This window comes from Manacus vitellinus, unplaced genomic scaffold (assembly GCF_001715985.3).
Source record: "Manacus vitellinus isolate BGI_N305 unplaced genomic scaffold, ASM171598v3 scaffold_12_pilon, whole genome shotgun sequence".
NCBI lineage: Eukaryota > Metazoa > Chordata > Aves > Passeriformes > Pipridae > Manacus > Manacus vitellinus.
The window spans coordinates 13,238,620-13,255,826 of NW_021938949.1; the positions used below are offsets into that span (position 1 = coordinate 13,238,620).

The following is a 17,207-nucleotide window of genomic DNA, read 5'->3' on the forward strand; positions in this document are numbered from 1 at the left end:
CATCAGCTCTGCCCCTCTTTGGAATGGGTATCCATTGCTCCCTGGGCAAAGCCCAAAACATGATGGCAGAATTCTGCCTAGGAGTGTACACATAGTCATTACTGTTTTGAAGTTCTTACCTCCATCCCTTCCACGAGCTAACAGTTTCAGGAAGCTGGAAAATTGGATCATCATTGAAAGAAATATTTAAAATTTGTCCTTACTGATATGAAACAGCTGAGAGTGTCTTTCCTTTAAAAAGTAGGAACGATAGCCAAACTGCTAAATTAAGAGCCCAGTGATTACCTGAATTCACTAATTTTGAGGCACTGGATTTAAAGGCCTGAGGAGAATGTAACTCTCCTCTTCCTGGAGAGCTTTTTCTCTCTCCTTTGCTTAGAGAGGGTAAAATAAACTTGGAGATCTTTGTGACAGTTCAGAATATTTTCATAAGTGGAAAAGCTGACACACATTTCTAATAGTTCTTGCAAAGATCACTCTTTCACCTCTGTGCTGCTGGCACAATGGAATGCTGTCTGTCCTAACTAAGCCAGACTAATGTCTTTGTTTTTCAGGCATCCACATTTAATCGTCTCGGGAGGAATGTTCTGCATAGCTATGGTGAAATGATCTCTCTGTGGAATCAGCTTGTGAAGAATGAGATTCATTTGGAGAATAATGAACGAGCCAAACTTCTCTGCTTTAAGATAACAAGTACAAAACAGGAATTTAACTTCACAGCCAGCTATCAGAATCTGCCAACGGTAAGAAAGAAAAACAAATGGAATTTTTTTTGACTCGGCACTGTGTTTTTTTTAGTTCTCCCACCTTCCTGAAAGATGTTATTGTTAGTGTTGAAATTTAAACACTTCTAGGGCTGCATCTATTTCTGTCTGTTTTGAAAGGCTGCGGTGTAAAACTAGGTTCAAAAAGAAAACAAACAAAAGCTTGTGTAGTGTAATTTGGAGTACTTCTCACCTATTTGGGAGGCCAACTGCAGACAGAAAGTCAGAGAGGAGGGACAAAGAGGGACTACATGACTAGAAAAAGAGCTGTAGATGTGATTACCTACCATTTGATGCAGAGGTATGACAGGTGTGGAAGATTCTACTGTCTTGGAGAATCGGAATCTCTTGCCTGCTAAGTGAGCAGGGTAAGCCTGGGTTTATGTGCTATTTTAGGCTCTACATCCCTTCCAATCTTAAAATAACTTTTGCTTTGCTTGATGTCTGTGGCACAGGAAAGGCAACCAGCAGTTTCTCCTTGAAAGGGATACTTCGATGAGTTACTTTGGTCCATTTGTTCCTTGCAGGAAGTCTTAAATCCACAAGTGTTTTTCTAGACATACCATTGAAAATCCAATTAGTTTTTGTTTGACAGTGTACCAGAGCTCGCTCATATTGCAAATAGGTGACACTTAAGTGATACATTATGGGGCATTTTTCTTCTGCTGAAGTCAGTTTTCTACTAATGTCACTTTTAATCCAATGTAAATGGAGGTCTGGATTTAACTGCAGCACAAAGGGGCTGATCTGTGAAATGACTGCCTTGCTGCAGCCTGTTGGGCAGTATGGTTTCTATATTGATGTTCCTGAATATGAAAGCAATAAATCTGATGCAATTGTCCTTTATTCTTCTGGTCTTGTGATTTGAGTGCAGCCAAAGAAGACAAACCTTTCTGTGAAGATTGTATGGAGAGATTATAAAAGTCTGCCTGTCATACTGCAGTTGGAAGGTCAGATAGAGGAGCTGAAGAAGGAGAAGATGCTCTATCAGAAACGTGGAATCCTCCATTTCAGGTTCAGTTGTCTTATTATTTCTATCTGTGAAGAATGTTTTGGCCTAAGTTTAACGTGCGTTTTGATGCTCTTGGGGAATGTTCTGGGCTTTACAAGGTGAAAGTGCCACATGCACAAAGCCTGTGCTTTGTCACATCTGGGTCTCTGGACTTGCTCAAGCACAGCAGCTTCATGGGGTGGTAATTTGTACTATTAGCTTTTGCCCTCTTTATTGAAATGACAGTGAACAAAGCTGTCAGAGGCAACAGGCCATGTGTGCTGTGACATGTTTGTTGGCAACAACAAACCATCAGGTTTATAGCCTCCTTCCAGGAAAACAACAGGATTTATGGTGTGTCCAAACTTGGAAGTCATGAGAAGTTCCAAAATCCAGATCTGATCCCCTGTGCCATCCAGATGCCTTTTTCCTAGTCCTTGGGAATAATAAAGCCATTCTAAAGCCAAAGATATCCTCTTTAAAACATGTGACAAATGGTCTTGTTTGGATTTTGGAATGTTTCCATTTTCTGATGAGAATGAGTGTACTGCTTCCAGATATTGGCTGTCCCTGAAATTACCCATTATCAAAACACAGCTTGAAGGCCTTGGGAAAAATGTATGCTCAGATTTGAGGCATCTGGATCACCTCCAGGGACACCTCAGCTTTCTTAAAGCACAGCAGGACCAACAGGAGTGCACAGGCTGCCTTAGGAGCCCCTGTGCAGCTTGGAGGTAGCTAAAAAACTGTGAGGCATCCTTTAAGTAAAAAACTACAGAAATGAAGAATGAAGAGCTGTACCAGATATCTTGGCATGTATAAAGGCAGTCCAACATCTGCTTATAAAAGTTTGTGCATGTTTCCAAGATATCTGACTAAGTAAATGTGCAGAAATATTTACTGAAGTCCATAAACATTACACTGAAGTACTAAACTACTCCAAGAGCTATGTAGTGGCTGAACATCTGTTGCACAGGATTCTTGGCATGCAGATACTGTTTCTACAGAAAGCATAAAATGTGGATAGTGAGATTTTCAAACTTGCCATAGGCTTTTGGACACTGTCCCTGTTTGAAATGAAGTCTTGGCCCTGCAGGTATATGAAGTGTATGTGCTGGTTGTGCATGTCAGAATTTTAGAGCATCACCCTTTCCAAGCCTTTTCCAAATCCAGGGTGGAAACTCTTTAAACACACCAGAATTTCTGATGGTTTGTGTGAGGTTGTAATTATGCTCTTTAATTTCTTAAAGGTCCTGGGTTTATGTGTACCTGACACCCTGCTGTATCTGCAACTGAAAATTTTGGAGTTCAAGTTGAATTGATTTCTTTTTGTAGTTGTCTACTAAGATCTTTTTTATACTTTGTTTATTCCTTGTTTTTCTTTTTTCCAGGCATCCTTTTAAAGTGCCCTTTCTGCAGAGCTTCCTTCTGCAGGAGACTTTTACTGTTGACAAAAAGCAAAAGCACTATTTCATGGAGACAAAGGTTTTGATAAATGGGGTTGAGGAAACAGTTCAAACTCTTATACTTGGTTACCAACCTGAAAATCCCTATGTGAGTTTTCCAAGAATTTCCTTTAATTTGACATACCAAAAAATTCAGCAAATTAGTGATTTACTGCAGGTATCTTATGTTCCTGCATTTCCTCTCAAACTTTTTTTTTAGATTTGTGCTGGCCTAACTCATCCTTATAACCACAAGTTGTTCCCCAAAGATGTTGAAATATGCATTTTAACTCTAAGTCATCAAAATGTGAGTAAATTTCCCACTAAATTCAGTAGAAGGAGAGATTCATTATCAGTTTATTTACACTTTATTGTCTTTTCAGGCCTAACTTGCTATAGGTCTTTAGTTCCTCACCATGTAACTGCTGCATCCAAAATGTTCAGAGGGTGATTATGTGCTTGGTACCTCCTTAATTTTGTATAATAAAATGTTGCATAGTAATATATGATAAGAATACTTAATATATTATTTTTAGAATATTGTTATACATGGATGTTGTTAATAATAACAAGTGCTGGGATAGAATGGATTCAGGGGTCTCACCCTTATCTAGCTGTATCTATTCATCTTTCTCACCAAATATAGGGGTTTTCTCCTGCTTTTCTAATTTCATTCTGAGCCACAATGTAATACCTCACAACTCTGATTTTTCATGATGTGGAGGGATGACTCTCTCATCTTTCATAATATACAGGGTTAATACTCAATGCAGTTCCCTTATTCCTATTCTTAACATGTAGGTGAAGAATGAATTTGAGACTATCTTGAAGGTGAATAAAGAAGATGTCCTCAGCTTCCTAGGGAGGTATCAGAACAAATCCAGTGAGGCTGATTTTAGACATCTTTTGCACATGGATATGACACAGTCATTCCAGGTATTTGTGGTTTTCACTTTTGGCATTTTATTTTTTATGTCTTGGTGACTGTTTTACTGTATTGTCTTTAATACCATAATTGTTTGATGCTGGTAAATGTCCTAGTCCAATCAAGTCCTGGCCCTGCCAAAGACCCTAAGTATCTCATCAGATTAAATTATAATCTGTATCAATAATATCTCGTAAGAAACACACAGACCTTTTGCTTTCATACTTTTTAAACTGCATTTGGTTTGTTTTTCAGTACCTTTGGATAAAACTGGTAAAATTTTATACACACATTTGCTTATGTGCATGTTCCACCTAATGCTGGAAGTTCAGACACTAATTCACATGAAGTAGTTGCTGGGAATGCAGTGCTCTGTTCTGACGTTTTACTTTGTCAAATAGCTTGAGTTTCCACAGGCAGTGGGCCTCAGTGGGGAGCTGTTTTCCAGGCAGAGCAAACTGGAACACTTTGACTGTGGTGTGAGTGTAAAAGCCATCATCAACAAGAACGTGTCTTCACAGGTCAGTGCCCTGGTTTTACAGCCTTGTTGCTTGGACCTTGTAGCTTTTGCAGTCCATACACTCAGAGCTGTGCTGAGTCTCTGCTCACATGCATTAAGAATACATGGAATACAGCCTGGGAGCTGTTAAACTTCTTGCTAGGAACTGCTTTGCAGCTGCTTTTCAAGCATGGGAACACAAACCTATGTGTATACTACATAGTTGGTCAACTCATGGAACTCAATGAGTACCGTGGAGAGGTATGAATTATTAGGGAAATGGTTAACTTTTGTGGTTAGAGGTTTTTCTGGCCAGATGGCTACCTGTGGTTGGAATAGGTGGCTTGTGTTTTGGCTGAAATTCAGAAAACTCTCAAAGTTAAATTAAATTGTACTTAAAATTCAATGTAGTTCACAATTTTTTTGTTGACAGCTCTAGCATGGTGACAGGGTTGAGATAAGGACAGGCAGACCATGTACCCATTACCTTCACAGACAAAATGAACTCAACTTGGGCAATATTAATTTAGTTTATTGACAAATAAAATTAGAGTTAGATGGTGAGACACAGAGATGAAAACTAAAAACTCCTTTTCCCCTCTGCTCCCTTCCCTGTTTTTGCCCAGTCCCAACTTGCTGTCTGCAGTCTCGTTGCTCAAACTGATGTTTCAGTGTTCTGTGCTGTAATCTGAGACCCTTAATGTCCTGCTCTTCTTTTTCTCTGTGTGCAGGCCCAGGCAGCCCTGAGGAGTTATGGTGAGAGCAACTTCAATGGCTCTCTTCACCTTCACTCCAGTGGAAGGGACATGCTGATGCTGGAGCTCGATGTGAACAATGAAAACAGGAAGAATGGCAGAGCTGTTGCACTGAGGGCTTTTCTCCATCAGACAATCCTGACAAACCCAGAATCGATTCAGCTGCAGCTCATTGGCAAAATGTTTCCATCAAGGTAGAGGAATCAGAATCTTGGTCAACTGAGGAACTGAAAAGTGTTCACTCTGGAACAAGTGCTCGCAGAGCTTGTGGAGTCTCCATACTTGGAGATAACCCCAAACCTGGTCACACACACTCCTGAGCACCCTGCTCTCATTGACCCTGCTTTGAGTGAGAGGAGGAGTGCCTTGACCATCATGAATTAAGCACAATAATATCTTACTAGCAATTTTTATCTCTGTCTTTTTAGACTTCTGTTATCTTCTGAGTTGAAGCTTAATGAAAATAGGCTTCACGTGGATTTCATGGGAGCCAGGGAACAAAAAGCTGGTTTGGTTTTGTCCCTAAATGGAAGAGTCCAACATACATTTGCTGGATTAAAGGCCATACCTCACCTTCTTTCTCTGAATGGATTACTGAAGTGCAAAAACAACATTCATGATGGTACTCTCTTGCTTTGTGTTTTGTTGCTGTTCTGCAGCTATCTAAGGAAGCTTCTTAATTTTAATGTATTCCTTACTGAACTGCATAAGGCATCCAGCTCTTGGGCAAAATAGTGGGTGGCTTCTTTCCTCTGCAGGTCTTCTGAAATAGGAGGGGGCTTGACTTGAGGCTCTTACTCCTCTGAATGGCTTCATGGGTGGAGTAGGTCACTGCAGAGCTCTAGAGGGATTGTTTAGCCTGGAGTTACACAAGCAGTGGATCACAGTCCCTCTGTAAATTTTCCTTCAGAAGGCAGTGCAGTGTAGCTCACGGCCTAAAGGCACAAGCAACTAGGTCAATGAAGTGAAACAGCTGCCAGAAATAGTATTATGTAATTTGTTTTAAACACAAACACTTGTACTGGTAGAGAAACTCTCAACAATAAAATGATTCACTCTCTAGATTAGGTGAAATTATTTGTTACAATAAATGGAAATTAATCTCCTTCCTCCTGGTATTAAATTAATGGTTATTTTTTATGTTGCTTCTAGAACTGTGGTTATTTCTGTCCCAAAGGACTCTCTCCACAGTAATAACTTCTGCCTGTTTCAGGTAATATCAATGTGATGGTCAACAAAACGCTGTATGGACTCCATCTCAGGAACAGGAATGTGTTTGGGAATGTCACTGTACACAACATCACTGTTGCCATGTTTCAGAATGGCAGTCTGGCAATCCCAGTGGAGGCAAGACTGAAAGGGCACCTGGAGCTGAGTAAAGAGATGAAGAGGGGGCTAGCCAGCTTCCAGGTGGATGAGAAGGCTCTTTCTGTGGATTTTTTCAATATCATGAGTCATGGGCACAGCAGAGTCAGTGGGACTTTCACACATAACATCGACTTCTTAAAAAATGCAGGTAAACTCTGACTTGATTGTGTGGTATGACAAGGTGTCAAGGTGAATTTATTTACATGACTGCAGATCAGTGGAAATAGATGAGTTGCTTTTGCTCACACCAGAAAGAACAAAATGTGATCCAGGCTTGGCAACATTCTTTTTAATATTGTTGAGAAAATACAATAAAATAGACACAGAACTAGTTCAAACAGTTTTAAAGTACTTCAGGGTAAATTATTTCTCTCTTGTATATCTGTATTCCTGCAAGCTGATTAGTTCCTTCAAATGTAGTTTTATGCCAAGTGTTGCTTCCTAAGCAAAACCATGGGTTTTGTTGCCATAGAGTTTTTGATTTTTTGATTTTTATAGGCTTTAGAAGTAGTTATGTAGTGAATGTAAATTTTAAAGTAGCTGTGTTATCCCTCACCCTTTAGCACAGTAGTTTATACATTTTCCCAACACTGTTCCCCTTCCCATATCAATTCCGTTAATTCCATTAGCTTGTTTGACTTCCCTCAAGGTAGGCCTTCATCCTGTTTAAGAACATCTGCCCCCTGGCCTGGGGGGCAGATGAAAAATTATATAAAGCTTCTTTTGATCTATAATACATCTTCTCTGTATTTTATAATGACAACCCAGAAGTGCTGTGTTGATTTTGCTTCCTTCCTTGTCAATAGGATTGCCATGGGATGGCATTCTTACTGCCAGGTGTGAGCGTGGCACAGGAAATCACACTGTTGCTGTAGCCCTGCAGAGTGGCAGGGAAGGGATTACTGTTGAGTTTGGAGGGCACAGACTGGCCACAGAACCTCCTAAATCCCAGCTCTCTGTGAGCTTAAAGCACAACATCTCAAAGATAAAGGAACAAGGGATCCCTTTTATTGTAGAGGCTGCTGGCTATTATGAGGTAAGAGTTCTGCCTGTGATTATTTAATTTTTTGGCAGAACAATTTCTAATAACTGTAGGCTTTGCCTTGGGACTATATATATTTATTTTAAAAGCTGCTGCATTTTTGAGAGGTACTGAATTACTGTGTGAAAGAAAGGTGTTTTCTGGCTTCTTGTCATACTGTGTACTTGCCATCTGAAATCTTGGAGCTCAATCTAGAATAAATGAGATGCTGCATTCAGTTTTCATTTAAGTGAAGTGCTTTGTTACATATGAACAGATGTCCTGGTACAGGATTGCTTGGCCACTGTTCTCTCTATCTGCATTTCTGCTATAGACTAAGAGACTCTGCCTTTGCCAGTTGTTGCTGGGATGTTGTTGTTTGTTTCTTTCCATAATTTGGTTTCTTTTGTGCATAGAATTTCACCACAAAGATTGCTGCAGGGATAACAACCACAGTGGAGAAGGAACAGCTCAAAATTGAAATAGAGAAGGAAATCACTGGCAGTGCTGTGGAAATTTCTCTCTCGCTTCACCATGATGTGGGAGCACTGATGGACATTGTTCCACGTGTACTAGAGGTTTGCAGAAATCCCACCATATTTTATAGTGTATTTGATGTAGTGTATTTGAATGCTTCACATCTCAGCTGTTCAGTTGTACCCAGGAGAGCAAGCTGGCAGGTCAGAGGGAAGAGAGATTTTTGTCAAACAAGGCCAGTAGCCAGTACAGAAAACCTAAAAATTGTTTGCTTAGCAATAAAGAGCAGGTTTTTCAAGAAGTGGTGGTAAGAAAACATTTATGTCATGAAACTGGAGTAGGTGTTTGCCCAGGCACAATAACTTGCAATCTCAGCTTTTCCATCCTACTGCTTACTTTCTATCCTAATATTTGAAGATACTGTTCTGTCTTTACCTACGCTGATAATATTTGAGCATAATAATGCACAATTAGAGACATGATATAGCCTCAGATCTACTAAACTGTTTTTCTTTTCGAAACTGAACTCTAACATTTAATCTCAAAGCTATGTTTTGGTATCTTCATCTGTTTTATCCTTCAGCCTTGTAGCTCTCTCCTTTGAATTTTAGTCCTCTCTCATTTTCTTCATGCTCTGTTTGTAATGCCAACAGGTTTCTTGCAGTGGAGAATCTGCTAACAAACAACTTTCTGGCCTTTGCAATGGTGCAATTGCATTTCATCATTTTGAGGTACTGGCTTAATTTATAAACTCTGCTGTCAACAACATACTGTCTTAACTACCACTGAGGGACTCTAAGTACTCAAAGGGTCACACATGTAGAAATGGGTTTGAGCTGACTGGAAGTTTTGCATGCACTCTCAGATATTTTCACTCCTGAAATATTTAGATTCAAACAAGCTACTTCTCCTTCAAAAACTGTTTTAGCTCAAGTCTCCAAACTTTATCTTCTGCCAGTCAGAACTGAACTGGGTATCAATGGCCCTGTCCTGTTACTGAGCAGCCAACCTGACAGAGGAACTGGGCAAGGGAGCATGGGGGGCACAAGCTGAGAATTTCAGTTTATTCCTTACTCTATTTTCTGCTCTTTCTAACTAACAATTTGTTTGTGAAAACCCCTGTGGCTCTTCAACTGTTTGACGAAGATACACCTTATAAGGGGATGTATTCTTAAGAATGTGTTAAAAATGTCTTCTGTGAGTGACATCACAGATTGCATTTGTCTCCATAAAGGCAGTAATCACAGAAACTCTGATTCCTGTGTGTGTGATTTATCTGGTATTAGTAATTGTTTTAGCAGAGTTACGGATTTGGGGTTTTTTCCCTATTATTTCTATTATGGAACTTTAAAGATATTAAGCCATCTCTCCATTTGTTTAGGCATTTATAAACATGTAGGATGAACACAAAATGGTGTAGGGAAATAATTCTCTTCTCTAGTAACATGAACATTTAAAACCAGTATGTGGCCTGACAGGAAAGCAAACTTGACAACAGTTTTCTGTAATTTTTCAGACTCCAGCAAGAGTTTCACTGAATGGGTCAATGTTTACCAGCAACTTTACTGTCATCTTCTTTGGACATGTTTCCTTTCATGACACATTTGCCTGCCTGCAGCTCCAGGGCACTGCCAACATCCAGCCTCATCTGGAAATCCATTTCCAGCATTCTTTGCCTTCACTTCATTCTCTGGGGATTGCCAGAGAGAACCAAGTGAAGGTGTCAGCCCTGAGAAGTGACAAGTATAAGGGCATCCTTGGTGTTGTCCTTGGGCCTTGCAGTCTGAAAGCTGATGGAGAAGTGACCCTGGCAAGCAATGAAACCCAGTGGGTACTTACTGTCAGGAACAAGTGTGTCAGTCTGGAGGTAAGTCCAGATTGTTTTCTGCATGGTCTGTAGTCTGTGATTTCAGATCACAAGTCACAGAGAACTGTCTCCTGACATTGTTATTTATGGACAGGACAATTTCGGTCATTAAAGTTGTTTTGGCAGAGAAATGAGTCGGAGCATTCATGAGGGAAAGTGTATTTGAAGATGTGAATTTGGAGTAATACAATGGTAGATGTTACAGCTGTTGCCATAAAATAGTTGTTTAATAATAGCTTTTTAATTAAAATAAACTTATGTCCTAGAGTCTGGTGAAAAGCATGTCCTTTCTGTTTGAAACCGTGGAGGTATTTCAGGAGTTAAGTTTCTTTTTCTTCTGCATTACTTATGAGAAGATTGTTGTAGGATTTATTCTTTCCCCCCAATTTATTTTGTTTCTGTTGTTTCACTGACAAACTTCTGATTTCTCTGTGAAACAAGCTGTCTTGTATGGTACTTTCCAAAAGCAGATTGTTTCAGAAAGAAGAAATTCTTTCTCATGAATCAGGAACAAATTAGGAAGACAATTGCTTTACCTTGTGTTTTTTAAATAGTACACTCTTTTCTGTTGCAGGAGGTGGGATTGCCTCGTGCAGTGGTCTTTGGGGGCTCATTTCAACAGAACATCTGCAACGTGGGCTTGTTAATGAACCTCCAGTGTGATGGCAGAACAGTTGATGTGCAGATAGACACTTCCTGCCAACACGAATACACACTCCAAGGGATGCTCAGGCACTCACTTCCCTGGCTCAGTCAGCTTGGGCTCCCTTTGGAAAACTCTGTCTTGTTCTCTGCAGCCACAGACTCCGCCACAGAGGGCATTTTGTTGCTGCAGGCTGGCAGATGCAGACTCAAGGCTAGAGGAGATCTCTGTATTCAGGATAAAGCTGAATGGACACTGGAAACAGAATCAGAATGTCAACTTCTGCAGGTAGGTCTTGGAGGCTTTTACAGAGAATTTTGGGATCAAATGCAGGCCATATAAGGTTTTAGCTAAAATAACAGTGTTTGAGTGTTGGAAAGGCACTCTAAAAGAACACCTGTCTTAGAGCATGAGGCCAAGAAGGTGTCTCACAGATCCTGTTCACAGATGTTCTCTCTAGACCGAGATCAGTTCAGTCTTTGCTGTTTGTTGCCTTCACAGACCGAGACTGCCCTCTAAGGCTCAACAGTAGCATTGGTTTGAACTCTCAAAAATATATTCCCTGGTCTGTCTGTTTATATCAAAGTAAAAATTGTGACATTTCCTTGGTTTTTCCGTGTAGTCTCACTGACTTCGTTGGAAAGAATGACTCTTGCAAAATCGGGGGGGTTTCTAGATGTTCACAGGCATTTGTGTTTTGCTTTCAAATCCCCACATTGAGTAACTTCCTCAACTACAAAATAGCAACATAACAACAAAAGTGACAGGAGCCTGAGTATCATCCATAGGGAAGAGGGAATGAAAACCTCTTAAAGTATTAAAAACAGTAGAATTTTCTGTGGTTTTGCAAATCCTTTGTAAGAATGAGCAGAAACACTTCACTGGGGATGCTGCACAAGACAAGTTTGAAGTTTTAGTATTAAAAAAAAAAAAATTGTTCTACCACCAGATGCAAGAATGTCTGTTAGGCCTATTATTTTTTGTGGGTTAGTTTGAAAATTGAGATTTGCCTGGTCTGAATGAAGCAGTGAATGTTCAGTAAACTTTTCCAGTCTGAAGAAACAGACATTTTGTATTTTTGTAAATGGAAAACTTCATAAAGATACAGAAGTTGTAAATTCTGCAGGGCAACCCTAAAATCTTCCCTCAGGCCTTATTCAGGCAAAATCCCAATCTTTCTTGTTGAGAGGGAGAAAAATGGCAGCATGGAGATTGTAGGTTTTGTCTCTGATACTGTAACATAAAATCTCCATTTTTGTATGCTGAGGGAGAAGAAAAAAGCCTTAATACACACCTGTATTAAAGTGTATGTATATTCCAAAGAAATTCTCGTTTTTAAATCTCAATAGGATCTCAGTTTCCCAACTCAGTCACGGCTCACAGGATCCATTCAGAAAGACAAGTGCCAAGCAGAGCTTCTCTCAGTCCTGGAAACAGGAGGCAAAACTGCCCGTCTTGAAGTGAGAGCAGAGTGCAAGCCAAAGATTACTCTGGAAATTCAGTTCAGGCATGACCTCCCCCAGCTGAAGGAAATCCCAAGGGAAAATGAGCTGTCCATCACTGCACGGAAACAGCTGAAATATTTTCTTGGAATAGGAATGAAAGTGGGTGCTTGTGAGCTTCAAATGAATGGGGACTTTGACCCTGAAAAGAAGCTTCAGTGGAAAATGCTTATAGAGAATAAATGCCAAACAATTCAGGTATTGAAAAGAATTTATTGCTTTACTACTGCATTTGTGCATCTAAAGCAGGATCTTTGTACCTAACAAAGTTAAAAGACAATAGTCTAAGGATTTCAGTGGTAGCAGAGAAAAGTAAAACATTATCTTCTTTTAGTGTTACATCTCACCTTTAGAACCAGTTATTCACTCTATTTTCGTATGGTGCAAGCCAGATTTCCTATTAATCAGTACCTGCAGTTAATGGACTTGCTTGTACTAACTCTGATGTGTTTTTTTTTAAGCATGGTTTTAAAGCAGGGCTTTAATCTTCAGAAATAAAAAGTATTCAAAATTCTCTTGGGCTTTATCAGCAGTAACAGTTTCTCAGCAGTTTGACAACCAAACTCTGAAATAGTATGAAAATATATGAAGCAAATAGATAATCTTCAGATCAGAAAATTGAGTGTACAGAAAGTTTGAGAGAGATGTTATCACAGAATAATCTGTAGTTTCATTGTACAAGCCAGAGTAAATCTGAATATACGTAGATGAGATTCACCTGCTCTCTTCCAAAAACAGAGCTGCCATAATAAACATTTGTATACTCTTTGGTTTCACTGGAATTATGGATGCTTTGGGCCACTGGAGCAATTCTAAGCATAGAAAACTGAGTTTTCAGTTAGGCAAGAAGAGCTGCCATGTTGTCCTGTGTTCTATTTTTTCTGGCTCATTTATCAAAAATCATCGGATATATTAAAATTAAAAAAGACAAACTGTAAAAAATATAACAAAAAGCTGTCAGGATTCCTGAGGCATCCTATGGCTGTGCTGCCTGATATACCTCATTTTACAGCTAGGTACTATTAAAGCTGCTATTAGGAACTAAAAGTTTCAGGGGTTAGGTGTTTATGTGGGTGAGTGTAAAAGTGGTGAATTTTAAAATTTGTTTTTTCTTTTACAGGATCTTGGAGCACCAGTGAAAATTGATGGGTCAGGCTACATTTTGACGGATAAAATGAACCTGGATTCACAAACATTGATCACTGTTGATGAAAGTAAATTCCAAGGACTCCTGATACTCAAAGTCACTGATGTAAGCATCCCTCATGCTGTCAGACTGTATGCACAAATTACTGAGTAATGTACTCTAGACTATTTTATTGGGAACAAATAGTCGGCTTTTAGTAAAAAGTGCCAGAATAAAAATAAAATAAAAAATAAAATCTTTGGAAATCTGGCACCTGTAATGTGCAGTAACAAATATACTGGATAATAGGATACAGGCTCTGGCACTTCCTGAATCACTTCCTAGTTATTCTCTTTGTAAATTTTGTTGTTTACATTGTATTATTTGATGTTCCTTGTGTCACCGTGACTTACATTGCAAAATAATAGGCAGGGATTAATTGAGACACTGCTGTTTATTTAAGTAAGACAGTACACAAGATAGGCTGTGAATCTCTTGCTTTCCTGTTGACAGTTAAACTGTTGATGGTTTAGCTTTTCTTGTCATCAGTGCAGGAGAGCAGAGAACACACACAGGTGTCTTATTCTTTGTGATCATTCACTTTCTTGTCCTAACTGGTAATTTCTGCATATTTCTGCCACAGAGAAACAAGATAGCTAGTGGGAGTTCTTTGCCACCACAGAGAAACATTTACAGGTTTTCTCCTCTCAGCTGAAATATATATATATTTTTTATCCTACCTAGGCTTGATGTTTCTTTTCTCTTTCCCTAAGTGTAATTTCCCTAAGTTCAATGCAATTTATTTTAATTAATATTAAATGCAGGACAGAGAGATTTGCTAAATTTCTTGTTTGAGCTCTGTGTTGCAGCAAGCTTTGGGTTCTACACATGCTTTGCTATCTATGCTGTGAAATATTAACAGGAAAGGCAAGAGCTGGATGCAGTGCTAACCCACAACATTCCAGGAGCTGCTGACATTGGCATTCCTATGAAGATGTTAATTGATGTGATATCAGAAAAAACCAGTGACTTCTATAAAAGATTTATTCATTTCTGTGTGAACAGCAAGCAAGTAAGTGTCTCTTCCATGTTAGTGAGATGTGAAATAGAGGTTAAAGTGAGCTAATTGATTTTGTAAATATTGTTTCTCCATTTGAGATAGGCCCCTTGTGCATGAGGCCCCTTTAGGAATACCCTGCAGGGGCTGGTTTGATTTTAAAGACCTTAATTAAATAAAGGCAGTATCTTCCAGCCATTCTTTCTGTGCAGTCACTCCTACAAACAAATATGACAGCAACAATGATCCATGATTCCCACTGGCAAATTGTATCAAACCTTTCTTATCCATTATCTTCACTTGGTGCAGCTCAGTCCCTTTTACAGTACAATTCTTCACTGTAAAGTTTTCCTCATTTTCAGTTTTACTCTAATGTGTTCAATAATTATAATTAATCAGAGAAGTCTCAATATCAGAGATGTGCCACAGTTAACTTTTGTCACATTTACTTGGACCGAACAGATTACAGAAGAACTGAACTTTGTCCAGAAGTTGGATGTTGTGTCTCTTAACTACAAACTCACTCATAACTTAGAGGTGCTGAAGACTTTGCAAATAAAAGACAGGATTGAGCTGCAGGTAAGTTACCAGGCAATGGCAAGGGAGACACAAATCCAGCCTGGAATGATGCCCTGATGGAAGCAGCAGCTGTAAAAGTGAGATGGCAAAGGACAGCGGGTGCAGATGGGATTTTACATGTTTGCTCTTTAGGTGGAGAGGGGAGTCTGGCTGTTCATTTTGTTTGTTATTGAGGAGAGTCCAGAAGCTCAGCTTGCTCCTGAGGGGTTGGGATAATGCCTTACTAGACCAGAACTTTCCATGAGACTGAGAGACTGGAGGTTGGCTCCCATGTGTGGGCAGCCCAAGCCCGGCTGGGCTGGCAGCCTGCCTTGCCTGAGGAGGGCAGTGCAGTTCAGCTCCTGTGCCTCCTCTGTCCCTTCTACAGACTGGGCAGAGGTGAGTTCTGGTGGGATTGCACTGTTTACATTCCAAATGGTATTTTCTTCCCAGGCTCTCATTACCTGGCATGTTTCTTTATCTGAGAAACACAAGCCTGCAACACAACACTTACTCTTTATTAATCCTGTAACTGCTTGAATAGCATTAAGGCATGGCCATACTGGAGAATACATGTTAAAATGCTGAATTTAAAAATAAAAGGGACATCTGTAACTATGTTGTGTTATAAAATTAGACAAGATGAATTTTTTGACACATTTGAGATGACACTGCCTCAGCTAAAGAAAGAACCCTGACCAACAGGAGCTTTAACTTTTACTAAACTCTCTTTTCACAATTTACCTTTGTTGCACACAGGCTGTCTTGAACCTGGAAGTCACCAAGAGCTTTAGTATGAAAGTGCTTTATGGTACTCACCTAACAGTGCTTGAAGGACAAATCCAGGAGTTTGAAACAAGTACCAACATAACAGGGAATTTCCATCACACTTTGCCATGGCTGCTGCAAGCCAGAGTCCCACCATCTTTACAGGTAGTTTTGGTTTGGCTTTTTTTTTTTTTACACAATTATTATCCTTTATTATGATGTAGTAGCCCATGGTTTGAATGAAAACTACCATTTTGTGAGGTACAGGATGGAAGCTGAGATTTTCTGATATTTAAAAACTACGGACAGCTAAAACCTGACCTACTGAAAAAGCAAATTTCTTACTGATTGCTTTCTGAACCAGAGTATTTCATTCTGATCAGTGTCAGTACAGAGGGTATTGTTGATATTGTAACTCTACAGGAGACTAGTTTCATTACCTTGCACAGGGGACTGGAATATTGCTCCTATGCTCTTTAAAGGGAATTTTATACTTAAAGAAGAGCTTCTTCGGGTGTTACTTGCAGGGAAGTATTGGAGCACCTATTATCTAGTAAATATTGTCAGTAGGCATGGATCAAGTATCCTTTATATAAAGGGAGTCATGTGTTTGTGGGATAAAAGAGATCCTAATGAGAATTTGACACGGATCAATGAGGCTGACGTGGCTTGAAATTCATTCAGTCGAATGGCCTTTGTACTGGAAAGTCACAGATGATTAATGAAAGGCTAAGATATGTTTTGTTGATGGATAGATTTTTAACATAAGTATAGACTAGAGAGAACTCCCTTTCACTTCCATTAGTCTCCTGTTTTAAAATTAAATACTATTTAAATGTTGTTTGGAGAACTTATGTCTACGTGTCATTTTTTAGGTAGATGTGGTTTTTCAAGGGAGAAACACTACTCAAGAAAGATATGTACACATTGCAGCTGGAGAAACATCAATCACATACATAATAAACTCCTATTATGTTGGTCACCAAGTGGATATCTTCTGCCAAAGTGTACACAGCAGTGAGGTACTTCAGGCAGCTGGTTATCCTAAGGCAATCAACTTGATTCTCAGCTTACAGGAATCAGGTAGGTACCTGCCATCCCTGGCAGGTTTTTTGTTCTATAATAGCTCTCTGAGGATGTTTCAACTGTTCCTCCAACAGGTGCAAACTGACTAAGACCTAAAAAGAGGTTTTCTCTTCTTTGTAAGTGAAATTGTCATTCTGAAACTGCATCTGTGATTAGTTACATTACATGTTTTTTTAGCTCAAGGGAAGATCTCATGTGGTACAACACCTGGTAAAACAGGTTATCCCTGAGATATTTACCTCCATAAAATAAGATCCAATATCACACAAAAAAACCTTGTTATACAGTGCAAAAAAATGTGAATTCCACTGTAGTTTAAAGTAGTCTTTGAAATAGTTCTAAGTGGCTTTTGTTG

The 17,207-nt window shown here is 39.4% G+C and overlaps 1 protein-coding gene across 1 annotated transcript in view; it reads left to right on the forward strand.

Annotated features, from left to right (window-relative positions):
- Window positions 1-17,207, forward strand: part of LOC108638684 — a 66,554-nt gene that overhangs the window by 28,962 nt on the left and 20,385 nt on the right. The window contains exons 30-48 of the mRNA XM_029957849.1: window positions 555-743; window positions 1,708-1,778; window positions 3,147-3,309; window positions 3,421-3,507; window positions 4,002-4,136; window positions 4,527-4,646; window positions 5,356-5,573; window positions 5,808-6,001; window positions 6,593-6,895; window positions 7,554-7,783; window positions 8,185-8,346; window positions 9,762-10,112; window positions 10,687-11,043; window positions 12,105-12,455; window positions 13,378-13,509; window positions 14,306-14,455; window positions 14,903-15,019; window positions 15,758-15,931; window positions 16,642-16,849. Coding sequence (XP_029813709.1) covers window positions 555-743; window positions 1,708-1,778; window positions 3,147-3,309; window positions 3,421-3,507; window positions 4,002-4,136; window positions 4,527-4,646; window positions 5,356-5,573; window positions 5,808-6,001; window positions 6,593-6,895; window positions 7,554-7,783; window positions 8,185-8,346; window positions 9,762-10,112; window positions 10,687-11,043; window positions 12,105-12,455; window positions 13,378-13,509; window positions 14,306-14,455; window positions 14,903-15,019; window positions 15,758-15,931; window positions 16,642-16,849 — 3,712 coding nt within the window. The remainder of the gene's footprint in view (window positions 1-554; window positions 744-1,707; window positions 1,779-3,146; window positions 3,310-3,420; window positions 3,508-4,001; window positions 4,137-4,526; window positions 4,647-5,355; window positions 5,574-5,807; window positions 6,002-6,592; window positions 6,896-7,553; window positions 7,784-8,184; window positions 8,347-9,761; window positions 10,113-10,686; window positions 11,044-12,104; window positions 12,456-13,377; window positions 13,510-14,305; window positions 14,456-14,902; window positions 15,020-15,757; window positions 15,932-16,641; window positions 16,850-17,207) is intronic.